Consider the following 18,074-nt stretch of genomic DNA (forward strand, 5'->3'; position numbering starts at 1 on the left):
GACAATCTGACCAGCCTATGGATCACCTTGGACCTCCTTCACCGCCTGGTTCATCAACCCTGTCTCATGCATTCCCAGTGCATGGAATACATGAGTATGATCCTCAATAATCACCAGGGTGTTAGGGGCACAAGACCCCCAGAGCTTATGTTGTTGTAGTTTAAAATTAAATAAAAGGCCTGGATTGGCTAAAGCCATCCTTTAGCCTGGAGAACCACAAAGACACAGATGGTGGTGTATCAAAATGGATTCTGATTTATTGTTACAGAGAGGTAGTATTTATACAGGTTGGGTTATTCTAATGACATAGTAACCTAACCTAGCATCTTCTCATTGGCTAAGGCCTAATTACATCTAATTAGTTCATTCCACCAGGAAACTACCACCCCACAGTCTCTCTCTCTAGATTTATATCTCAAGGCATTCTAAAGACAATAGACATCCTGTGTTTACATCCTCGTTTGGAGACAATTAGCTTAATTACCCTTCTCTTCTCCCTTTATCTAAAAAGGGGTCTTTCGGCTTTAATCTTTTACTAACAATGCCCCTGGTCCCAGTCAAACTGTCTCCGTTCTTTGTAAGATAGCATCACCCAATACACAGAGCATAGTGTCTACATAACCAGTCTGGCAAGTTCCAAACTGCTCATCTCTGGGAAAGGGAGATGGACAGATAGAACAATCTCGGCCCCCACCTCTATACATAATTTTTCATAAGATATTGTTATCCCCCCACAAGGGCAAGATGTTTTTTCCGGAGTCCAAGATCCTTGTCCGTCCTCGACTGCCTGATCCTTTTGCCTCCCTGGGTTTGCCAAGAGCTTCTTCTTCCAGGGGAAGTCCTTTCTTCCCCTCCGGTGGCAGGTGATTTTCACAGACACCAATTTTTTTTGGTTGGGGAGCTGTCTTCTGTGCCTTGACTGTTCAGGGCCTGTGGTCCAAATCAGAGTCCTCCCTCCAGCCTGAGAGCCATTTTCCTTGCACTGTCTTATTTAGACCTCTCTTCTCCAGGGCTCTACAATCGCCCCAGACTGATAGTTCTACTGTAGTCAACTACTTGAACCATTTTAGAGGGGCACCAGGAGCTGAGCAGCCATGCAAGAAGCCTCCCGCTCTTTTCTTTGGGTGGAGAATATTGTTTTGGCCCTGTCTGTGGCCCACATTCCAGGCATGCACAATTGGGCAGACTACCAAAACTGGGAAAACATCAACCCAAGCAAGTGATCGCTTCACCAGTTGATATTTGTGCTTCCAGTGGGGCCTGATGGATGTCAGCCTCTTCACCTCTTGTTTAGAACCGCAATCTCCTTTACCCCATGTAGGGCAGTTCTCAGGGCCCTTGGGCCATCACCGCTGACGCTCTCATGATCCCCTGGTGGAACTTCCGCCCTCTTGTTTCCGCCTCTATTTCTTTTCCCTTGGGTTCTCAAGAAACTCAAGACCGAGGGGGTTTCCAGCTATCCTGGTGGTGCCAGATTGGCCCCACAGGCACTGGAACACCTTTCTCATGATCCTGCTGGCGGACGCTCCTAGGCCTCTTTTTTTCCTGCAAGTCAACCACCTGTCACAAGGTCTGCTGTTCCACCCTACCTTACCTCAGTTGTGTTTAATGGCGTGGCTGTTGAAGCCAAGGTCATCAGGTGTCGCGGGTTTTCAAAGTCTCTTATTCAGAATATGTTCAAGCCCCAGTCTGCGAAGATCCTTCATTGCACATAGAAGGCCTGAGTGCAGTGGTGCGAGAATATTGACTTCCATCTGCTCGCCTTTTCCCTTCTCAGGATTCTGTCCTTCATCCAATCTGGCCTAGACCAGGGACTTGGTGTTTCTGCCTTTCCCATTCTTTTTCAGAAGACCCTGGTCTTCAAACCTCAGGTGAAGAATTTCCTGCAGAGATTAGTGCATTGTGTTCCTCCCTACTTCCCTCCCGAGCGATCTCAGTTTTGTCCCACAGGCGCTACAGGCACCTCCCTTTGAACCTTTGTGCGGGAGCTCTCTCCACTTTCTGACTTGGAAGGTTGCCTTCCTGGTGGCCATCTCCTCCATCCACAGGTGATTTAAGTGTGTGGCTCTGTTCCAGAAGCCTCCTTTTCTTATTCTCCACAAGGACAAGGTTGTTCTCCATCCTCAACAGTCTTTCCTACCTAAGGTGGTTTCTTTCCACATCGAGGACACCATCTTACCATGTTTCTTTCTGCATGGACCCTAAGCATCCGCGTTAGCGATCCCTTCACTGCTTGAATGTGGTCTGGGCGATCCGGATCTATTTGTCTCTCGCACAACCTTTCCGTCATTCGGATGCTATGTTTCTTCCAGAGGGCTTTTGCAAGGTGGATTTGGTGTGCTATCAGGGAGACCTACAGACTCAAGAGTAAGCTGCTTCCTGTATGAGCTATGGCTCATTCCATGAGATCTGTTGGAGCCTCCTAAGCTGTTTGGTATCAATCTACCACCACCCAGGTTTGCCGATGCCAGCTTGGGACGTAAGGTTCTGCAAGCAGCTGTGTGCTAGGTTGCTTGCGTGGATATGTAATTCCCACCCTCTGGTCTTGCTTTAAGACAATGGTGTTGTTTCTCCCAAAGATATAAGCGAGAAAAATAGATTTGTGTAATCACTGTAAAATTCTTTTCTCGTTGAATTCATTGAGGACACTGATCCCACCCTGTTTTCTTGTTGTTTCTATCTCGATCAGGTACCATGGCTTTGATGTAATACATTTTGCCAAACTACCGTTGCTAAGTAGGCTGCTTTTACACGTTGTCATTTTGATTAAGCTGTTTACATGGTCCATTTTTGTTCAAAACCCAGCCTAACTTGGGGTGCATTCACATGGTATATTTAGGCACTGTTAAAAATGCATCAGTGGAAATGTGCTATTCCTATTGATGTAGTTTCTTACATGTACATGTGAAGCAATTTAAATGTTTCACCTTTAAAATTAAGGTACTACACCAAAAATGGTGACTTTTTTTCCAATGCATTTTATAAATGTATTATGTGAATGCACCATTCAGAGCTGTATGCAGTTAAAGGGGTTTTCTGGTGTCAAACATTAATGGCCTATCCATAGGATTAGCCATTAATATTAGATCTACGGGGGTCCGACACTCTGGGGTCAATGCTTGAGCATGCAGGTTTTGATTTTAAAGGGGCTCTAAAAAGGCTATTCAAGTCCTGCTAATTGTTTGTTAAAAGACACCCCCACCGCCCGTTTTAATGATTTACCTTTTATACGTTTATATAAATGCACCGTGGGCGTACCCATGCACCCCTCTGTTCACGCCCTCCTCTGTGGTTCTTGTATGTAAGGCCCTCCTCCTGCTTTCGATTCACAGCCTCTGTCTTTTCCCTGCTAGTGGCACAGGACCTGTGATGATGTCACTACTGCTCTGTGATTGTCTTGTCCCTGTGATGATGTCACTACAAGGCCCTTCGTCGTCTTCTAAGTAGTGATTATGCAGAGCAGGGGCTGCAGCTCCCTTTTTCTATCATAGCATAGATCTACTGTACACATGGAGATCTATGATAGACACAGGGAGCTGCACTGCATAATCACTACTTAGAAGACGATGAAGGACCTTGTAGTGACATCATCACAGTTCCTGTGCCACTAGCAAGGAAGAGGCAGAGGCTGTGAATCGAAAGCAGGAGGAGGGACTTGCATAGAAAAACCACAGAGGAGGGTGTGAACAGAGTACGACGTCAGGGGCGCACAGGAACGCCCATGGTGCATTTAAATATATGTTTAAAAGGTAATTCATTAAAACGGGGGGGGGGGGGGTGTCTTTTAACAAACAGCAGGACTTGAATAGCCATATGGCGTATGTTTATCTGAAATAGTGAAAATCCAGAGATAGTGCCCCTTTAAAAAGTACAGTGTGAACCCAGCCTTTTGATTATTTTAATGTTGTTAGGTATGGTAAATTAAGACTAGTTTTTTTTTTTTTTTTTAAACATGATTTTCAACCATTGCTAAGGATTGAATATTACCCTGTTGTGGGAGGTGAGGATACAATAGTAAAGGCCCTGGTGTGGACAGTGCTGGCAGTTGAACAAAGTTGCATGATAAGCGTGTGGTCAGTTATTCCAATCCAGTAAAGTAAATAGCAGTAGCATTCAAGTTTTGCCATTGAGGTTATGTGAATAGTTGGGTGCTAGAATACTGAGTGAAAACACCAGCTCTATTTCTGACTCTTGAGCCAATATGGTCTTGAGCTTGCTGTATAAAAAAAATTCCAGGATCTCAATTTGGCTGCAGACAGAATAGTCTGTCTGTTCTGAACAAAGATAGTTGTCATAGTGTTCTGATACTGTCCCCTGTATTGTTTCAGCTGTTCATGTACATTTGGCAACTCATGCAATGCTGACAGATTGACGCTATATAGTGTATTTTTAATCACTGGTTATGTATATTCATATTTCAGAGCATGAACACACAAGATTATATAGTCTTTATAAAAGTAAAAAAGAATGTAGAAATGTCCCACATCAAATGAATACACATACAGTAACGTGCCTTTCATCTCAACTAACGTCTGTCTGTCCTTGTGAAGGTTTGTGTAAAGAGCATATTATAGTTACATTCTAACTTTACATCTCGACTTGGTGTAAAAGTTTCATATAGTTACATCCATATTGCTTCCTAAACAGAAGAGTTCCAGTGATAAGTGTTTGAAAATTTCCAAGCACTTTTCTTTTTTTTCTGACAACCGATGTCAACTACTTCATACAGAAACTGCAATTCAGATTAAACACATTTTTTTTAAAAAAAAATTCTTAGTGGAACGGTTGGGCTCTGTTCACACTAGAACCTTGGATAGGAATACGGAGGTATTGTCTGTCAGACTGTCAGAAACGCCCTTCTGACTGAAGAGATGCGGTACTGGGACTGCTAGTGCTTCACCCGGGGCACAGATCGGGAAAGCCGACAGTGCGCTGAATTCAACGCACTGTTGTGCTTTCCAGCAGTATATAGAACTGCATGTTCCCCAAACCATGAAAGATCCTCTTTAAAAAAAAAAAAAAAAAAAATTGAGAAAAAAACCAACTTTTTTTACGGTAGCAAGCCAAATAAGGAGAGTACAGTCTAAAACCTTTTCCTGTGCAATAGAAAAAAAAAAGGTTTCTGTTCAATGTATACATCACTTGCTCTCCTGGTGCAGATTTTGAACTTGTTTATATAATAAAGTGAACAGAACCTAACTCACACTAAGGCCATATATTCATATTTGGTAGATTTTTTTTGTATGACAAAAGTAGTATAGAACAAAAGAAAAAAGTTTCATAGGGCACAGTCTAAACCAAAATGTAATGCATTTTATTTTAAAAATATTACTGTTTTCTGCCTGGAAAACCTCTGTAAAGTTTCTCCTCCTTTCCTAACGTACTCTCACACTCTGTTACTAGGGGAATTCTGTCTTTAGATGTCAGCAAGCTCAAGGTTGGGAACACAGTGAGTGGAAAGGGTGGGACAGGTCTCTCTTTACAGACTCTACATGTTTCCATTTAGATGTGCTGCCCTGTGCTTTGTTTATTGTGCTTAGATCTCTCAATTTCCTTATTTATTTATTTTATCTTTTAAACTGTATCATAACCTGGATTTGCAGTATATAGCCCCTGGATCTTCTATATTATGTTCACTTGGGCGATTCTCTATTATTTGATTTGCTATTTTATGGTAACTTATGACAGAATTACATGTACAAGAACTAGTAGTGGTAATGGATATAGATGAGTGAGTAGTATTCGATCGAATACCTCTCTCCCATAGGAATACACGCATTCCTATGGGAGCAAGGTATTCGATCGAACACTACTCGCTCATCTCTAGTAATGGATGATAGAGGGGAGGCAGCCTGCTTTGTAAATTACACGCTCCCTACCTCAGAGAGAAATGCAAAATGTGCTGCAGCCATAACGGGGTTATTAGACACAGAAAAACTAGTAGGAAACAATGTATGAAGGCTTATACAGTCATAGAACAGACTGCTCAGCAATACCCTGCACATATTTAAACTTTTCATGAAAACTCAGTTACCCTTTTTGCTGTGAGATTCGCCTTTTGCTATGCAAAGGTTGAGATCTTTGACAGAGATGACATGTCACAAATAAACACTTCAGGTCGTCTCTGATTTTCTGGTGTATGTTAAGATAAGATAAGATATTCCTTTAATAGTCCCACAATGGGGAAATTTCAGTGATACAGTTACATAGATGGTACAGTAGTATATAACAAGAGAGAAACACATACAAGCTCATGGCAGATAGAGAAATCCTAGGAATCAGAGCAACTAAAAAAAGAAACACAGACACACTGCAGGATCATTTAGTTCTCTGTGCGGAGTGATGTTAATAATAATAATAATACAGCCGACTTGGTTGTAGGACACGAGGAGGGGGGTCACAGCATGTAGATATAACAAGCACAAATTTTTGCAGAGGTGGGGGACATATGCAGCTATCATGATAACATGTGGTAGTTCTTGGTAGGTGGTGAGATCTCCTGCTCACAGCTGATAGTTCGGTATCTTGTATCAGCACTATTGTCCTTTTAACCACAAAAGAAAATGCCCCAAATGTCCTTCATCACAAGCCCTCCTCCTCCTCCTCCTTACCACTGTGTTCTACTGCCCCAAAGAAGTCTGAAGCCATCCAGGTATACATGGTGCTGTTCTCTTGCCAAGCTTCCATAACTCCTGGGGTAGGTGGGTGATGGTAAGTTCCCAAGCTGTAGCAGAGTCCCACGTGTCCACAGTAATAGAAAGAAAGTAATACCAGTCAGCTGTAGCATCTTCACACATCAGCAATAGATGCCAAAAATCATCTCCTTGAAGAAGAAATCCTCTGTATTATGTTTATGAAATAACAAATCCATTTTGTAATCGACTCCTAACAGGATCCTTCAGGGTTCTATATTTTCTTACCTAAATGAAATGGATGATGTGGCCAAATCATTCTGGCAGTAAGGAGCAGTGGAAACCTGACCTAAACACTAGTCTGAACAAGCCTTAAATTATCATGCTTTATACACACTGATGGCATTTCTATTTTAGGTTACAGGCAATTGAATGTAGTCTGGAAAGGATAAGACCCTTCAGCTCTACCTCTTAATTTCTTTTTATCCATGGATTTCAATGTGAAGAGAAGAAGTAATACATTCTGAGTATATTGGCTGAGGAGAATGTGTAATTTTTGCTTTGACTTGCAATTAACTGCGTATTAAGCAGTGGCACGTCTTCATCGCACATACTCTGGTCTATGAACACTTCCTGTGAAGCTTTATTACACTAACAATACTGTGGAAAGCTCTCAGCTCCCCACGCACCTCCAGCTATTCACTTGTATTATGCACAGGAAACTTCTTCATGTGACTTGTTTTGTTTTTAACCATTTCCTTCAGTGAAAATGTGTTTCAGCATTTTATACATACAGCTTACGATGTACCATACATGGGTAGATAGGTGATAGTGTATGCCATGTTTTCTATAGAACAGTTCAACTTATCCAGACGCAGTGTTATATTTTTATTTATTTATTTATTTTTTTTTTGGGGGGGGGGGTTGCTCCTGCCTACCAAAAGCCAAAACTTTTATGTTTTTCTATTCATTCCATTTTGAGACTTGTAGGACAAATTATAGTTCTTATTTTGTAAAATAAGTTGTAATTCTTATAGGTCCTATTCAATAGTCTATTCAATATACACCGAGTCCAGAAAATAATTCTAATTGGGGTGGAAATGGCTTTCAACGAGGGAAGACCTTTATGAAGTGATGTGTTTTAATGGGGATTTTCTATCACAGTACCATGCTGGAATTCATTGGGTTCTTTAGAGGGACCCATTATTTCACACGTTTGTAAAGGCAGGCTGCATGGCTAGCTGCTGGATTTTATGCATCTGTGGCAATGGGACTGAACTAAAGACCTGAAGTCAGTGAATAAGAGAGATGTCCCAGTACTTATTGTCAATACAGTGTTTGTCCAGCAACTCCCATTTTTGCATAGATTTGGCCACCTTCCTCTCATATGATCAGTAGGAAGGGTAGTGCAGTTTTATGTTGACCCTTTAATAGCATGCCCAGAAACACAGGGAGAATTCACCAAATCCTCTATACCACTTTTGTGCCGTGAGGTAGTTTCAAATCGCCACAATTACAAGTGGTGTTCTTGCTATAGCCTTGCCACTTGAAAGTGGAAAAAGCCACACGCCCATATCATTTATGTCACGAAATTGGTGTAAATGATGTCAAAATCTATTAGCTTCTAGGCACAATGGCGCCAGGAGGTAGCGCCTAACTAAGGATGAAGCATAGCCATCATGAATGAGTAGTGCCCTCTGCTGGCGCAAGGACATATATAATTAAGTCTTCTATAAAATACACAGGTCTTATTGTTAAGTATGTGGGGATGATTGTACTATTTCCCCATTTTAAGCTCTTTCTCGGCATCTGGGTGTTTTACAGATCTAAAATGTAAAAGACATGTTCTTTCCTTCATTCCTTTACACTTTCTGCTGCCAAGACAGATAAGGTTATTGGGTACGTCAAAAGGGGCATGCATGCGCATAAAGCATATTTCTGTCACTTTATTAATAACTTGTCAGACCACACATGGAATACTGGTACAGGTAAATCAATAAAAATACATGCGTTATATCTTATTTTCTGTGTTGTAGATACTTTATAACAGTTCCTTCTTCTCATCTGACAGGAGGGCTGGGCATGTACAAAAGTGGCATGGCTTAAAGGGGTTCTATCAGCAAAATTATGCTGATAGATCCCCACATATGCGTGAATGGCCTTTAAAAAGGTTATTCAGGCACCATAAATGTTATATTAAACTACCCCCCAGTTTTAAAATAAAACCCTAAAAAAGAATGTTATCTACTTACGCATCGTGCACGATGGGCGGGCATTCAGGGTGCACCATCTTCTTCATCCCCGCCTCTTCTTCCTCCGATGTCCTCCGGTCCCGTCCTCCTCCAGCGCTCGCGAGCTGACACTGATATAAAAAAATGGCCTGGGCGCATGCGCAGTAGCATGCAGCTTCTACTACGGCTACTGCGCAGGCGCCCAGGCCATTTTTTTTTTTATCAGTGTCAGTTTCCGAGCACCGGAGGACATTGGAGGAAGAAGAGGCGTGGATGAAGAAGACACACCCTGAATGCCCGCCCAGCGTGCACGATGCGTAAGTAGATCACATTTTTTTTTAGGGTTTTATTTTAAAACTGGGGGGTAGTTTAATATAACATTTACGGTGCCTGAATAGCCTTTTTAAAGGCTATTCACGCATATGTGGGGCTCTAGCAGCATCATTTTGCTGATAGAGCCCCTTTGAAAAATAGGCAAAAAACCAATATGCACTAAAAGATTGGTGTATTTATTTTTGTTGGAAACTCCGACAACTAATAAGTGGTACAAAGGTGGACAGTCTAAAAGTACGATGGATTTGGCTGTCTCATTGCTTAGTGTTTTAGGCACTTGTACATAAGGAAGGCACGATAGAGGATAAATGGGTTCAGAGGTGCACACGCTGAGTAATAAATGGGATTGATGGACTACAGTACGAAGGGATATTGTCAGCGTTTTTTAGTTTGGAAAAATCGACTGCTCAGGACCTAATAGATATATATAAACATATCAAAGGTCAGTAGAAATATCTCTGCCCGGATCTCTTCATTCCTAGGACTGTAATACTATCAAGGGCGCATCCTCCATGTTTAGAGGGAAGGCAGAAATAGAAGAGGTTTCTGTACTATAAGCACTGTATAATGCTTCTCTAGTGTGCTGCTTATAATTTCTAGATCCTGTCGGATCTCGTTGATATGTAATCTAAGGATAGTGGCGCTCCAAATGTGACACTCAGGGGTAAGATTTGTGTACTTAAGAAGATCCATAGCTTCCCCTCATCCCTTTATTTCTTTAGCTTGCCCATGTCCCAGTTGGATCTTAAAACACTTGTCCTTGGAGGCACAACACGTGTTATGAATTGAAACCTTGCACAAGGAGGAATATTTTTACAGTTGGCAAGTTTCTCAGGCTATGCTTTTCCCATGTATTCCTCATTGTATTCCCTGCTGTTCATGTTACCACAGGGGGATAGACAAGTAAATACGGATGATTTACACTGATGTTTCTAAACTAATATCCATGACTTCTTGCATGTTTCCATAGTAAGCTACAGGAAGAAACCTAGAGAGAGTCACACAGACCGGATATTTCTCAGCTGCTTTAGAGCAACTGTATCATATGTGATCAAAGCATATGGCAAGCCTTGAGATGCCTCCTGTATTAAGGACTGAGATTTATTGTACATCGAGAGCTAATGACTGTCTCATAGCTTTAGGCTATTGCAATTAGATGTTAGAAAATCATTAGTGTTATTTGTGTAGTGTGCATTACAGTGTAATGGTAATAAGAGATGTGTGATACAATATAATGGTGGCTGATATTTATAAACCAGCAGCAAGGTTATATCAGTGGGCAGGTATCATTAATGATTGGGGAGGTTTTACAAGACTGAGACATCGATGACCTATCCTTAGGATAGCTAATCAATGACAGATTGGTTGGTGTCTAATTATCTGCAGCCTCTTGCTGCATAAACACTATTTGTTTTATACCATCTGTACTTGGTTTTGCAGAACAGTCTCATTCATTTGAATAGGACTTAGCTGCAAATGGGCCATTTGACTCATGAACATAATGTTATAGACCCCACACAAGCACCATAGTCACTTTTAGTTGGTGGGGATGTCAGGAGTTGGATCCCTGCCAATCTGATATAGGTGACCTGTTCTAAGGATAGGAAATCAATGCTAAACTCTTGGAAAATCATTTTAACACTAGCTGTACTGATTGTGATAGATATCGGAACACACCGTGCATTGCAGATTGCTGAATATACATATTATGAATTTGTTGCTACACAGCAATATATATATAACTGGATAATAGCGTTAGGATTTGTCAGGGTTCGGTCCTATCAAACCCGCAGGGCGAACCTCACAAGACAAATCTCAGGGGGTTTGGCCAATACTTAATCATACTGTAAAATGGGCGTGGTTTAAATAATTGCCATTAATTGTAATCAAAGTAAAAAGACCGAACAATTGTGATTTTGATTTAGGGCTAAACTGTAATGTAGAAGTATAAAATAAATAAATATGTAAAATATTGCTGTGTAGTCACAAATTGCTCAGAGTGCCTACTCTTACCATTATGCCGCAAGCATCTGCAAAAGATGGATAAGAATTGGACCTTGAAGCAATGGAAGAAGCTTTCTTGGTAGTCAGGTTTTCTTTTACACGAATTACACAAAAGTTCTTTTACATGAAAAGTTGGAATATTTGCGGGTTCTTGCTATGCAATTTGTTATGAGTGTGTAAGCCTTCATACATGGTTTCCAATCAGTTTTTTTTTTTTTTAACTATCTGCAGTCCGCCCCTCTCCCCTAGACAATACTACTAATACTGTTTTCTTTATATGTAATTCTGCCAGGAGTAACTGTACAATCGCAAACAGCGGCCGGAACTTTAGAGCATTTTTTTTTTCAGGCAGATTACAACCACATTTTTAATTAAAGTGCATTTTGGTCTAGAATCACATCCTGTATGAAATGAGACTAAGTTGTCTTTAAAGTCTGTAAACCAAAATTCTTTCTCTGACTCCAACTCTTCTATTTTTCTACACTCTGATAAGTAACTGGTTGTTTATGATAAGTCATTTTGCTATAGAGGATTTGTCTTTAGCAAAGCAAGTGGCCTTAGAAGCAGTTATACTTTCCCACTATTGTATTTTGGCCAAAATGATGACAAATGGGACAACGCTGTACAAGTGGATTTAGACACACAAAGCAGCTGTCCAGAAAAGGATTGACAATGTACAGAAACAGTGTCTGGAGCTTCAATAGAACAAAAGAAGTAAATATTGGCTGGAAGTGGCAGCACTTACTATGAAGGACCATGCTGTTTTAGGATTACAATAAGGAGGAGCCCGGTGCTGGAATCATATTACAGGGAAACCTTAGGCTTCTTGGAAAGTAGAAGGTTTAGAAGCAGGCTAAGACACTAGCAGCGAGCTCCTTGAATTGAGAAATTGGAACCAAACTTGATTCCCCCTACTTCATGAGTCTGACTTCACAGACCTGCCCATTTAACAAGATAATGTTTCCAACTACGCTGTAAAGATTATTCAGGAATTATTTGAGAAACATCACAGTGTTTAAAGTGTTGACTCCTGCTTCAGATTACCCAGATTTCAATCTGATTAAGCAATTGTATAATGTGCTGGAAAACACTGGTCCAATCCATGGAGGCCTCACCACAAAACTTGACAGATTTGAACAATCTGCTGGTAATTTGGGCTGTTTTAGCAGCAAAAAGGTCCAACCAAATATTAGGCATGTGGTTGTCATGTTCTGGCCGATATGAATATGTGCTTTGAGGGCTCGCTCTGTTGACTGTCGTTTCAAATATTTATTTACAAATGATCAGTGAATATAAAAAACTTTGTAATTTATCTTGTCAGAGAAAGGCGCTCCTATCCCCCATGTTCTCCATTGTTGTGGAGACAGGTTATATTTTAATTAGAGATGAGCGAGTACTGTTCGGATCAGCCGATCCGAACAGCACGCACGCATTGAAATGAATGGAAGCACCTGGTACTTCCGCTTTGACGCCGGCCGGCCGCTTAACCCCCCGCGTGCCGGCTACGTCCATTCATTTCAATGCGTGCGTGCTGTTCGGATCGGCTGATCCGAACAGTACTCGCTCATCTCTAATTTTAATACCTCTTTCATACTCTCCGTGTAGCAGTGATGTATATTGCCTGACTTTAATATTTATGTATAGGATGTACCAATAAGTTTGTACAAGTTTACAAATTATTTTTGCTCTTGGTGATTTTTTTTTTTTTTTGGTAAAGTGCTCCTATCTGCTGATATCAGCTCCATTCCAACTTCAGGAATGGAAGACAGGCTGCACTCAGAGAAATCTATGGAGAGGAGAGGGGAAGCAGGAAGAAGAGTGAGGGAAAACAGGTATCCTAAGGCTGAGTTCAGACCGGGTTTTTTGGTCAAGATTTTGAGGCGGAATCTGCCTCAAAATCCTGACCAAAAAAAAATGGCTCCCTTTGAAATCAATGGGAGCCAGTTATTTCTTTTTTCCACAAGTGGTCTGTTCCAGCTCCCAGAAAAAAAGAAGCGACATGCTCATTCGTTAGGCAGATGCTGCGGCCAGTTCAGCCTCGGACGTCCGCCTGAAGACATTCCTTCTCGACTAGTCCCATTCATTTGGGCCTAATCTGGAGCAGAGTGCCACAACTGGATGCCGGTGCACTGTACTGGCATCCATTCGCAGATACTGGTTTTTTGGTCCGCAATCTGAGGTGGCCTCACAGTAATATTTCTCTCATACCAGAGAGTTAAGTAGCCCGCACCTGAATGCTGCAGCCTCTTCAAACAGCTGATCAACGGCAGGGCCTTGGTGATAGATTCCCAGTCATCTTCAGTTGAGGACCCATCCTAATCATATGTCATAAATGATTAAGCCTGGAAAACCCCTTAAAGGGAATTAAAGGAATTTGTCTTCAGAGATATATATCAATCAAAAATTTTTTTATTTAACATGTTTTGATAATTTTTAGTAATTTTAGTTTTTTTAAACTATTTCCATTTTATTACATATTTAAAAAATCCTCAGGTTTTGTGTTTTTCAGAAACTAAAAACAGATTACTTAGAATAAAGTATCTGGCTGTCATCTGTCAAAATGTGTGTGTGTATAAATACACTTTTTTCTTATGTAACGCAATGTACTGTGTATTTTATTTCTTTTAGCTTTCCGAAGCAGCACAGAAGAAAAAGCAGCTAGAGGAAAGCGTCAAAAAAGCCAAAGTTGGACGTCAAGATACGGTACAGATTTTTAATTTTTTTTAAAAGAATATATCAAATGTACTTTTAGGGTGGACTACTTTCATTAAAAACTGCCTATAGTGAAATGCAAACCTAAAATATTTCTCTGTCACTGCAATTAAACAACACATAATTGGTTATCTCAAATCACCCTTCTTTTTTTTTCTATCTACCATGCCAGTAGCAAAATATTCAAAATGTATGGATTATAGGACCCATCCCTGTGCTTATTCATTATTTTCTGCTTGTCATTGCAATTTCACCAAACCCTAATGAGTGACCATTACTATACCTTTATTCCTACACAAGGGATAAATCAATACCATGTACTTGTAATAGGTATTAAAACATAACAAAAAGACTTTTGGAACAAAACCAAAAATTTGGTATAGCTGTGATTTCACTGATCTGCCAAATATATGTAGCATGATGTTTTTACTGTGCAGTGATCCTACTAATATTATAAAGGTGAAAGTTTGTGTGTTTTGATGATTGTGGGTTTGTGTGTTTGTATGTTTGTTCCTCAATCACAGCCAAATGGATGTTGTTGAAATTTCACACACACAGACATATTGCTCAGGAAGGAAGGATAGGCTACTTTAAATGTGGGTCACTAACCCCAAATCACCACTGTGACCCTCCAAAGAACCCTCCGGCTCTGCTGTACAAGCTGGCATTCCGCCAGCGCTGGTCTGTCCACGCACCTCCTATTGGTGCATGGCTGGGTGTGGGCGGGCTATGGAGTCAGGGCTGTGGCACCATACATTGGGGGCTGAATGTGGGCGTGCCGATTGAGCAGGGAAACAGTGAGGAAGATGGCGGCAGCCCACAGGGTCCCGGCGCCGCAGCTGTCCCAGGCCGCCTACACACTGTCACTTTGCGGACGGCTAAAGAAGAGCGCACATGCCGGCGGCTGGTGCACCCGACACACCACATAACTGGTCAGTGCAGCGGATACAGGGGGTTGGGGGGTTGCCCCAGGTCGGTGTCCTGGCCAGTGACCTAAGGGATCAACCACATTCACCCTGAACACATTTCCTCCGTCGGCACGTGGCCGCAGCCATGTTCCCTCTCCACGCCGGCACCCGGAAGAGTTTCCGGGGCCGGCGTCAGGTTGCTATGACAGCCAGGAGCCTTGTGCTGGCTCTTCAGCCTGTCAGTTTTTCGCTTCTATTGCAGCCTAGGCTGCGTAGCCTGCAATAGAGGCGCCGGTATTATGCAGTGCATTGCATAAAACCGGTGCTTCAGTTGCAGTCTACCTGCCATAAGCTGCAATCGAAGCGAAAGACTGACAGGCCGGAGAGCCAGCGCAAGGCTCCTGGCTATCATAGCAACCTGACGCCACCACCCACCTCAACCTCCGGGAGCCGACGATAACGGCAATCATCACAGCGCCCATGCACTGCTGGAGGAACTGCATGCTACCTGTCAGTGGCCGTTACGATTGGCGACATTAACCCTTCCGGCGCCTCAGGGACAGCTGGCTGAGGTGCAAGAAGGGTTAATGTCGCCGATTGTTGCGGCCACCGACAGGTATTATGCATTGCATTAAACCGGTCCTTCTATTGCGGGCTATGCTACGTGGCCTGCAATAGAAGCCCCGGTATTATGAAATGCATTACAATGCATAAGCATTGTAATGCATTGCATTGCTCATCAGACACCCTGGGGTTCAAAACCCCAAAACACAGTGTAGGAAATGCAGGAATCCCGGTTTTTGTTGGTATGCAAATGAGTTCTCTTGCAGCACTGTGGGCGTCCTCAATGTAATTTTGGCTGTATAGGGAGTACTGTAAAAGGCCATAATAACATGTTTTTTCTAAATTCTCACACACACACACACACACACACACACACACACACGTTTTTGTTTTTCTTACAATTGCCAATGCATTGTAAGGAATATTAAAAAGGTACCGCTATGAAGTACAATCTGTAACAAAATAAAATAAGCCTACACACAGCTCTGTGAATGAAGAGCATAAAAAGTAATGGATTCCAGAAGGCTGGAGAAAAATAGCTATGAAAGGAAGGGGTTAAAATAGCTTTAAAATATTAAAACATGAAAAAGAAAATAGAATTTCTAAACTAAGAAATAAACAGCTTTTGCTTTTTCTGTACCGATTAAATAGTAGATTTTGTTGGGTCAGCAGTAGTCGGAATACTTTATAAGTTTGTAGTACATTGTTCTTCAGGTTGGATTGGCAGTCCACATTAATTCCTCTAGAACACTGCATCCTGTATGTCTTATACATAAACATGCAGTTTTCATGTGGTAATTCATGTAAATGTCTGGCTTATTTTATTAAGCTGGGAAGAGAATAGCAGAGGTTTCAGAGGAATGCTGCCCATATTGAGTATTCAGATTTGGACTAACATTTATGGAAATTGTGTTTGAGAACAGTATGAGTAATACTTTATATTATATGATAAAATTGTTGAAATAACTTCTTTTGAGGACTATGCAGAATAAAATCTCAGGTTTATAAAACTTCACAGCAGAATACTTAGAGGTATTATTTTCATACAAGTATACTACATATAAAGGAGTGGTAAGAGACAGGCTATTCTTGCACTTTTGAATATAATAATCGCTCTTCTCAGTTGGGGTAATTGATCCTTGATGAGTTTTCCTCTATATAGTACTACTTTGTAGCACTGGGGCTTTAATTTTTCTGCATTGTAAAAATGAGTATCCTATTAATATTATAAATGTGCGTTTGGATGTTCGGATGTTTGGATGTTTGTTCCTCAATCACGCAAAACCCGCTTGACCGATTTGGCTGAAAGTTTCCACAAACATAGTTAATACACCCGATTGCGCAATAGGCTACTTTTCGTCACAATAGCGCACATACGTTTGTGCCAGGACCCCCACAAAACCCAAACTCACACCACCATCTCTGCAATCTCACACACTTTGGACCATAGCAAGCCACAAAATTCATATTGCCCTCTACAGCCTAGCCCCTAACCCCACACAATCACATATACATATACTTTACCACTTTGCCCCTCACCTTAATGATACTCCAGGAGGCTCTCTTTAACGCTCCGGAGCAGCCATGTTTGCCGACCCCCACCGCTCTGACAATACGCGACACCGCCCACCCATGTCAATACCCCTAGGCGGTCTAATAAATGCAAAAAAAAAGTTTAAATAAAGTAAAAAAAATATAAAAAAAAATAAATAAAAAGGATAAAAAATTCAAATCACCCCCCCCTTTCCCTAGAACACATATAAAAGTAGTTAAAAACTGTGAAACACATACATGTTAGGTATCCCCACGTCCGAAATCGCCCGCTCTACAAAGCTATACAAATATTTTTCCTGTTCGGTAAATGCCGTAGCGGGAAAAATGGTCAAAAGCGCCAAACCGCCGTTTATTCACTGTTTTGATTCTGATAAAAATTTGAATAAAAAGTGATCAAAGCAATAACATTTCCCGAAAATGGTAGAACTACAAAGTACACCCGGTCCCGCAAAAAAAGGCGCCCCATACATCCCCGTACACGCACCTAAAAAAAAGTTACGGCTGTCGGAATATGGCGACTTTTCAAAAAAAAAAAAAAAAAATTTTAACACAGTTTTGCCTTTTTTAAAGGGGTCAAAATGTAAATAAAACCATATAAATTTGGTATCCCCGGAATCGTAACGAAACACAGAATACAGGGGACATGTCATTTTGGTTGCACAGTGAACGCTGTAAAACCAAAGCCCGTAAGAAAGTCGCAGAACTGCATTTTTTTCTTCAAATCCACCCCATTCTGAATTTTTTCTCTGCTTCCCAGTACATTATATAGAATAAATAATGGTGGCATCATGAAGAAAAATTTGTCCCAGGAAAAATTAAGACCTCATATGACTCTGGGAACGGAGAAATAAAAAAGTTATGGGGTTTAGAAGGAGGGGAGTCAAAAACGAAAATCAAAAAATGCCATCGGCGGGAAAGGGTTAACTTCAAATACCTCTGTCCCAAAGTCACTATGTAAAGTTTCTCACAACACCGTATATATAGCAGCTCAAATACAAATTAACTTCAACACAAAAGTCTCACGTATTCTCTGAATTACAGCAAAAACAAGATACAAAGTTACATTTCATATCCCATACCTTATACACACTACGAAAACCTTACCCACGCCTGTATATACCCACTGCTACAATCAC

General features: G+C 41.3%; 1 protein-coding gene across 1 annotated transcript in view; it reads left to right on the forward strand.

Annotated features, from left to right (window-relative positions):
* The window catches only part of MND1 (meiotic nuclear divisions 1), a 66,210-nt gene that overhangs the window by 20,122 nt on the left and 28,014 nt on the right, over window positions 1-18,074 (forward strand). Inside the window, exon 5 of the mRNA XM_075257806.1 lies at window positions 13,829-13,903. Coding sequence (XP_075113907.1) covers window positions 13,829-13,903 — 75 coding nt within the window. The remainder of the gene's footprint in view (window positions 1-13,828; window positions 13,904-18,074) is intronic.

This window comes from Leptodactylus fuscus, chromosome 1 (genome assembly GCF_031893055.1).
Source record: "Leptodactylus fuscus isolate aLepFus1 chromosome 1, aLepFus1.hap2, whole genome shotgun sequence".
NCBI classification, from domain to species: Eukaryota; Metazoa; Chordata; class Amphibia; order Anura; family Leptodactylidae; genus Leptodactylus; species Leptodactylus fuscus.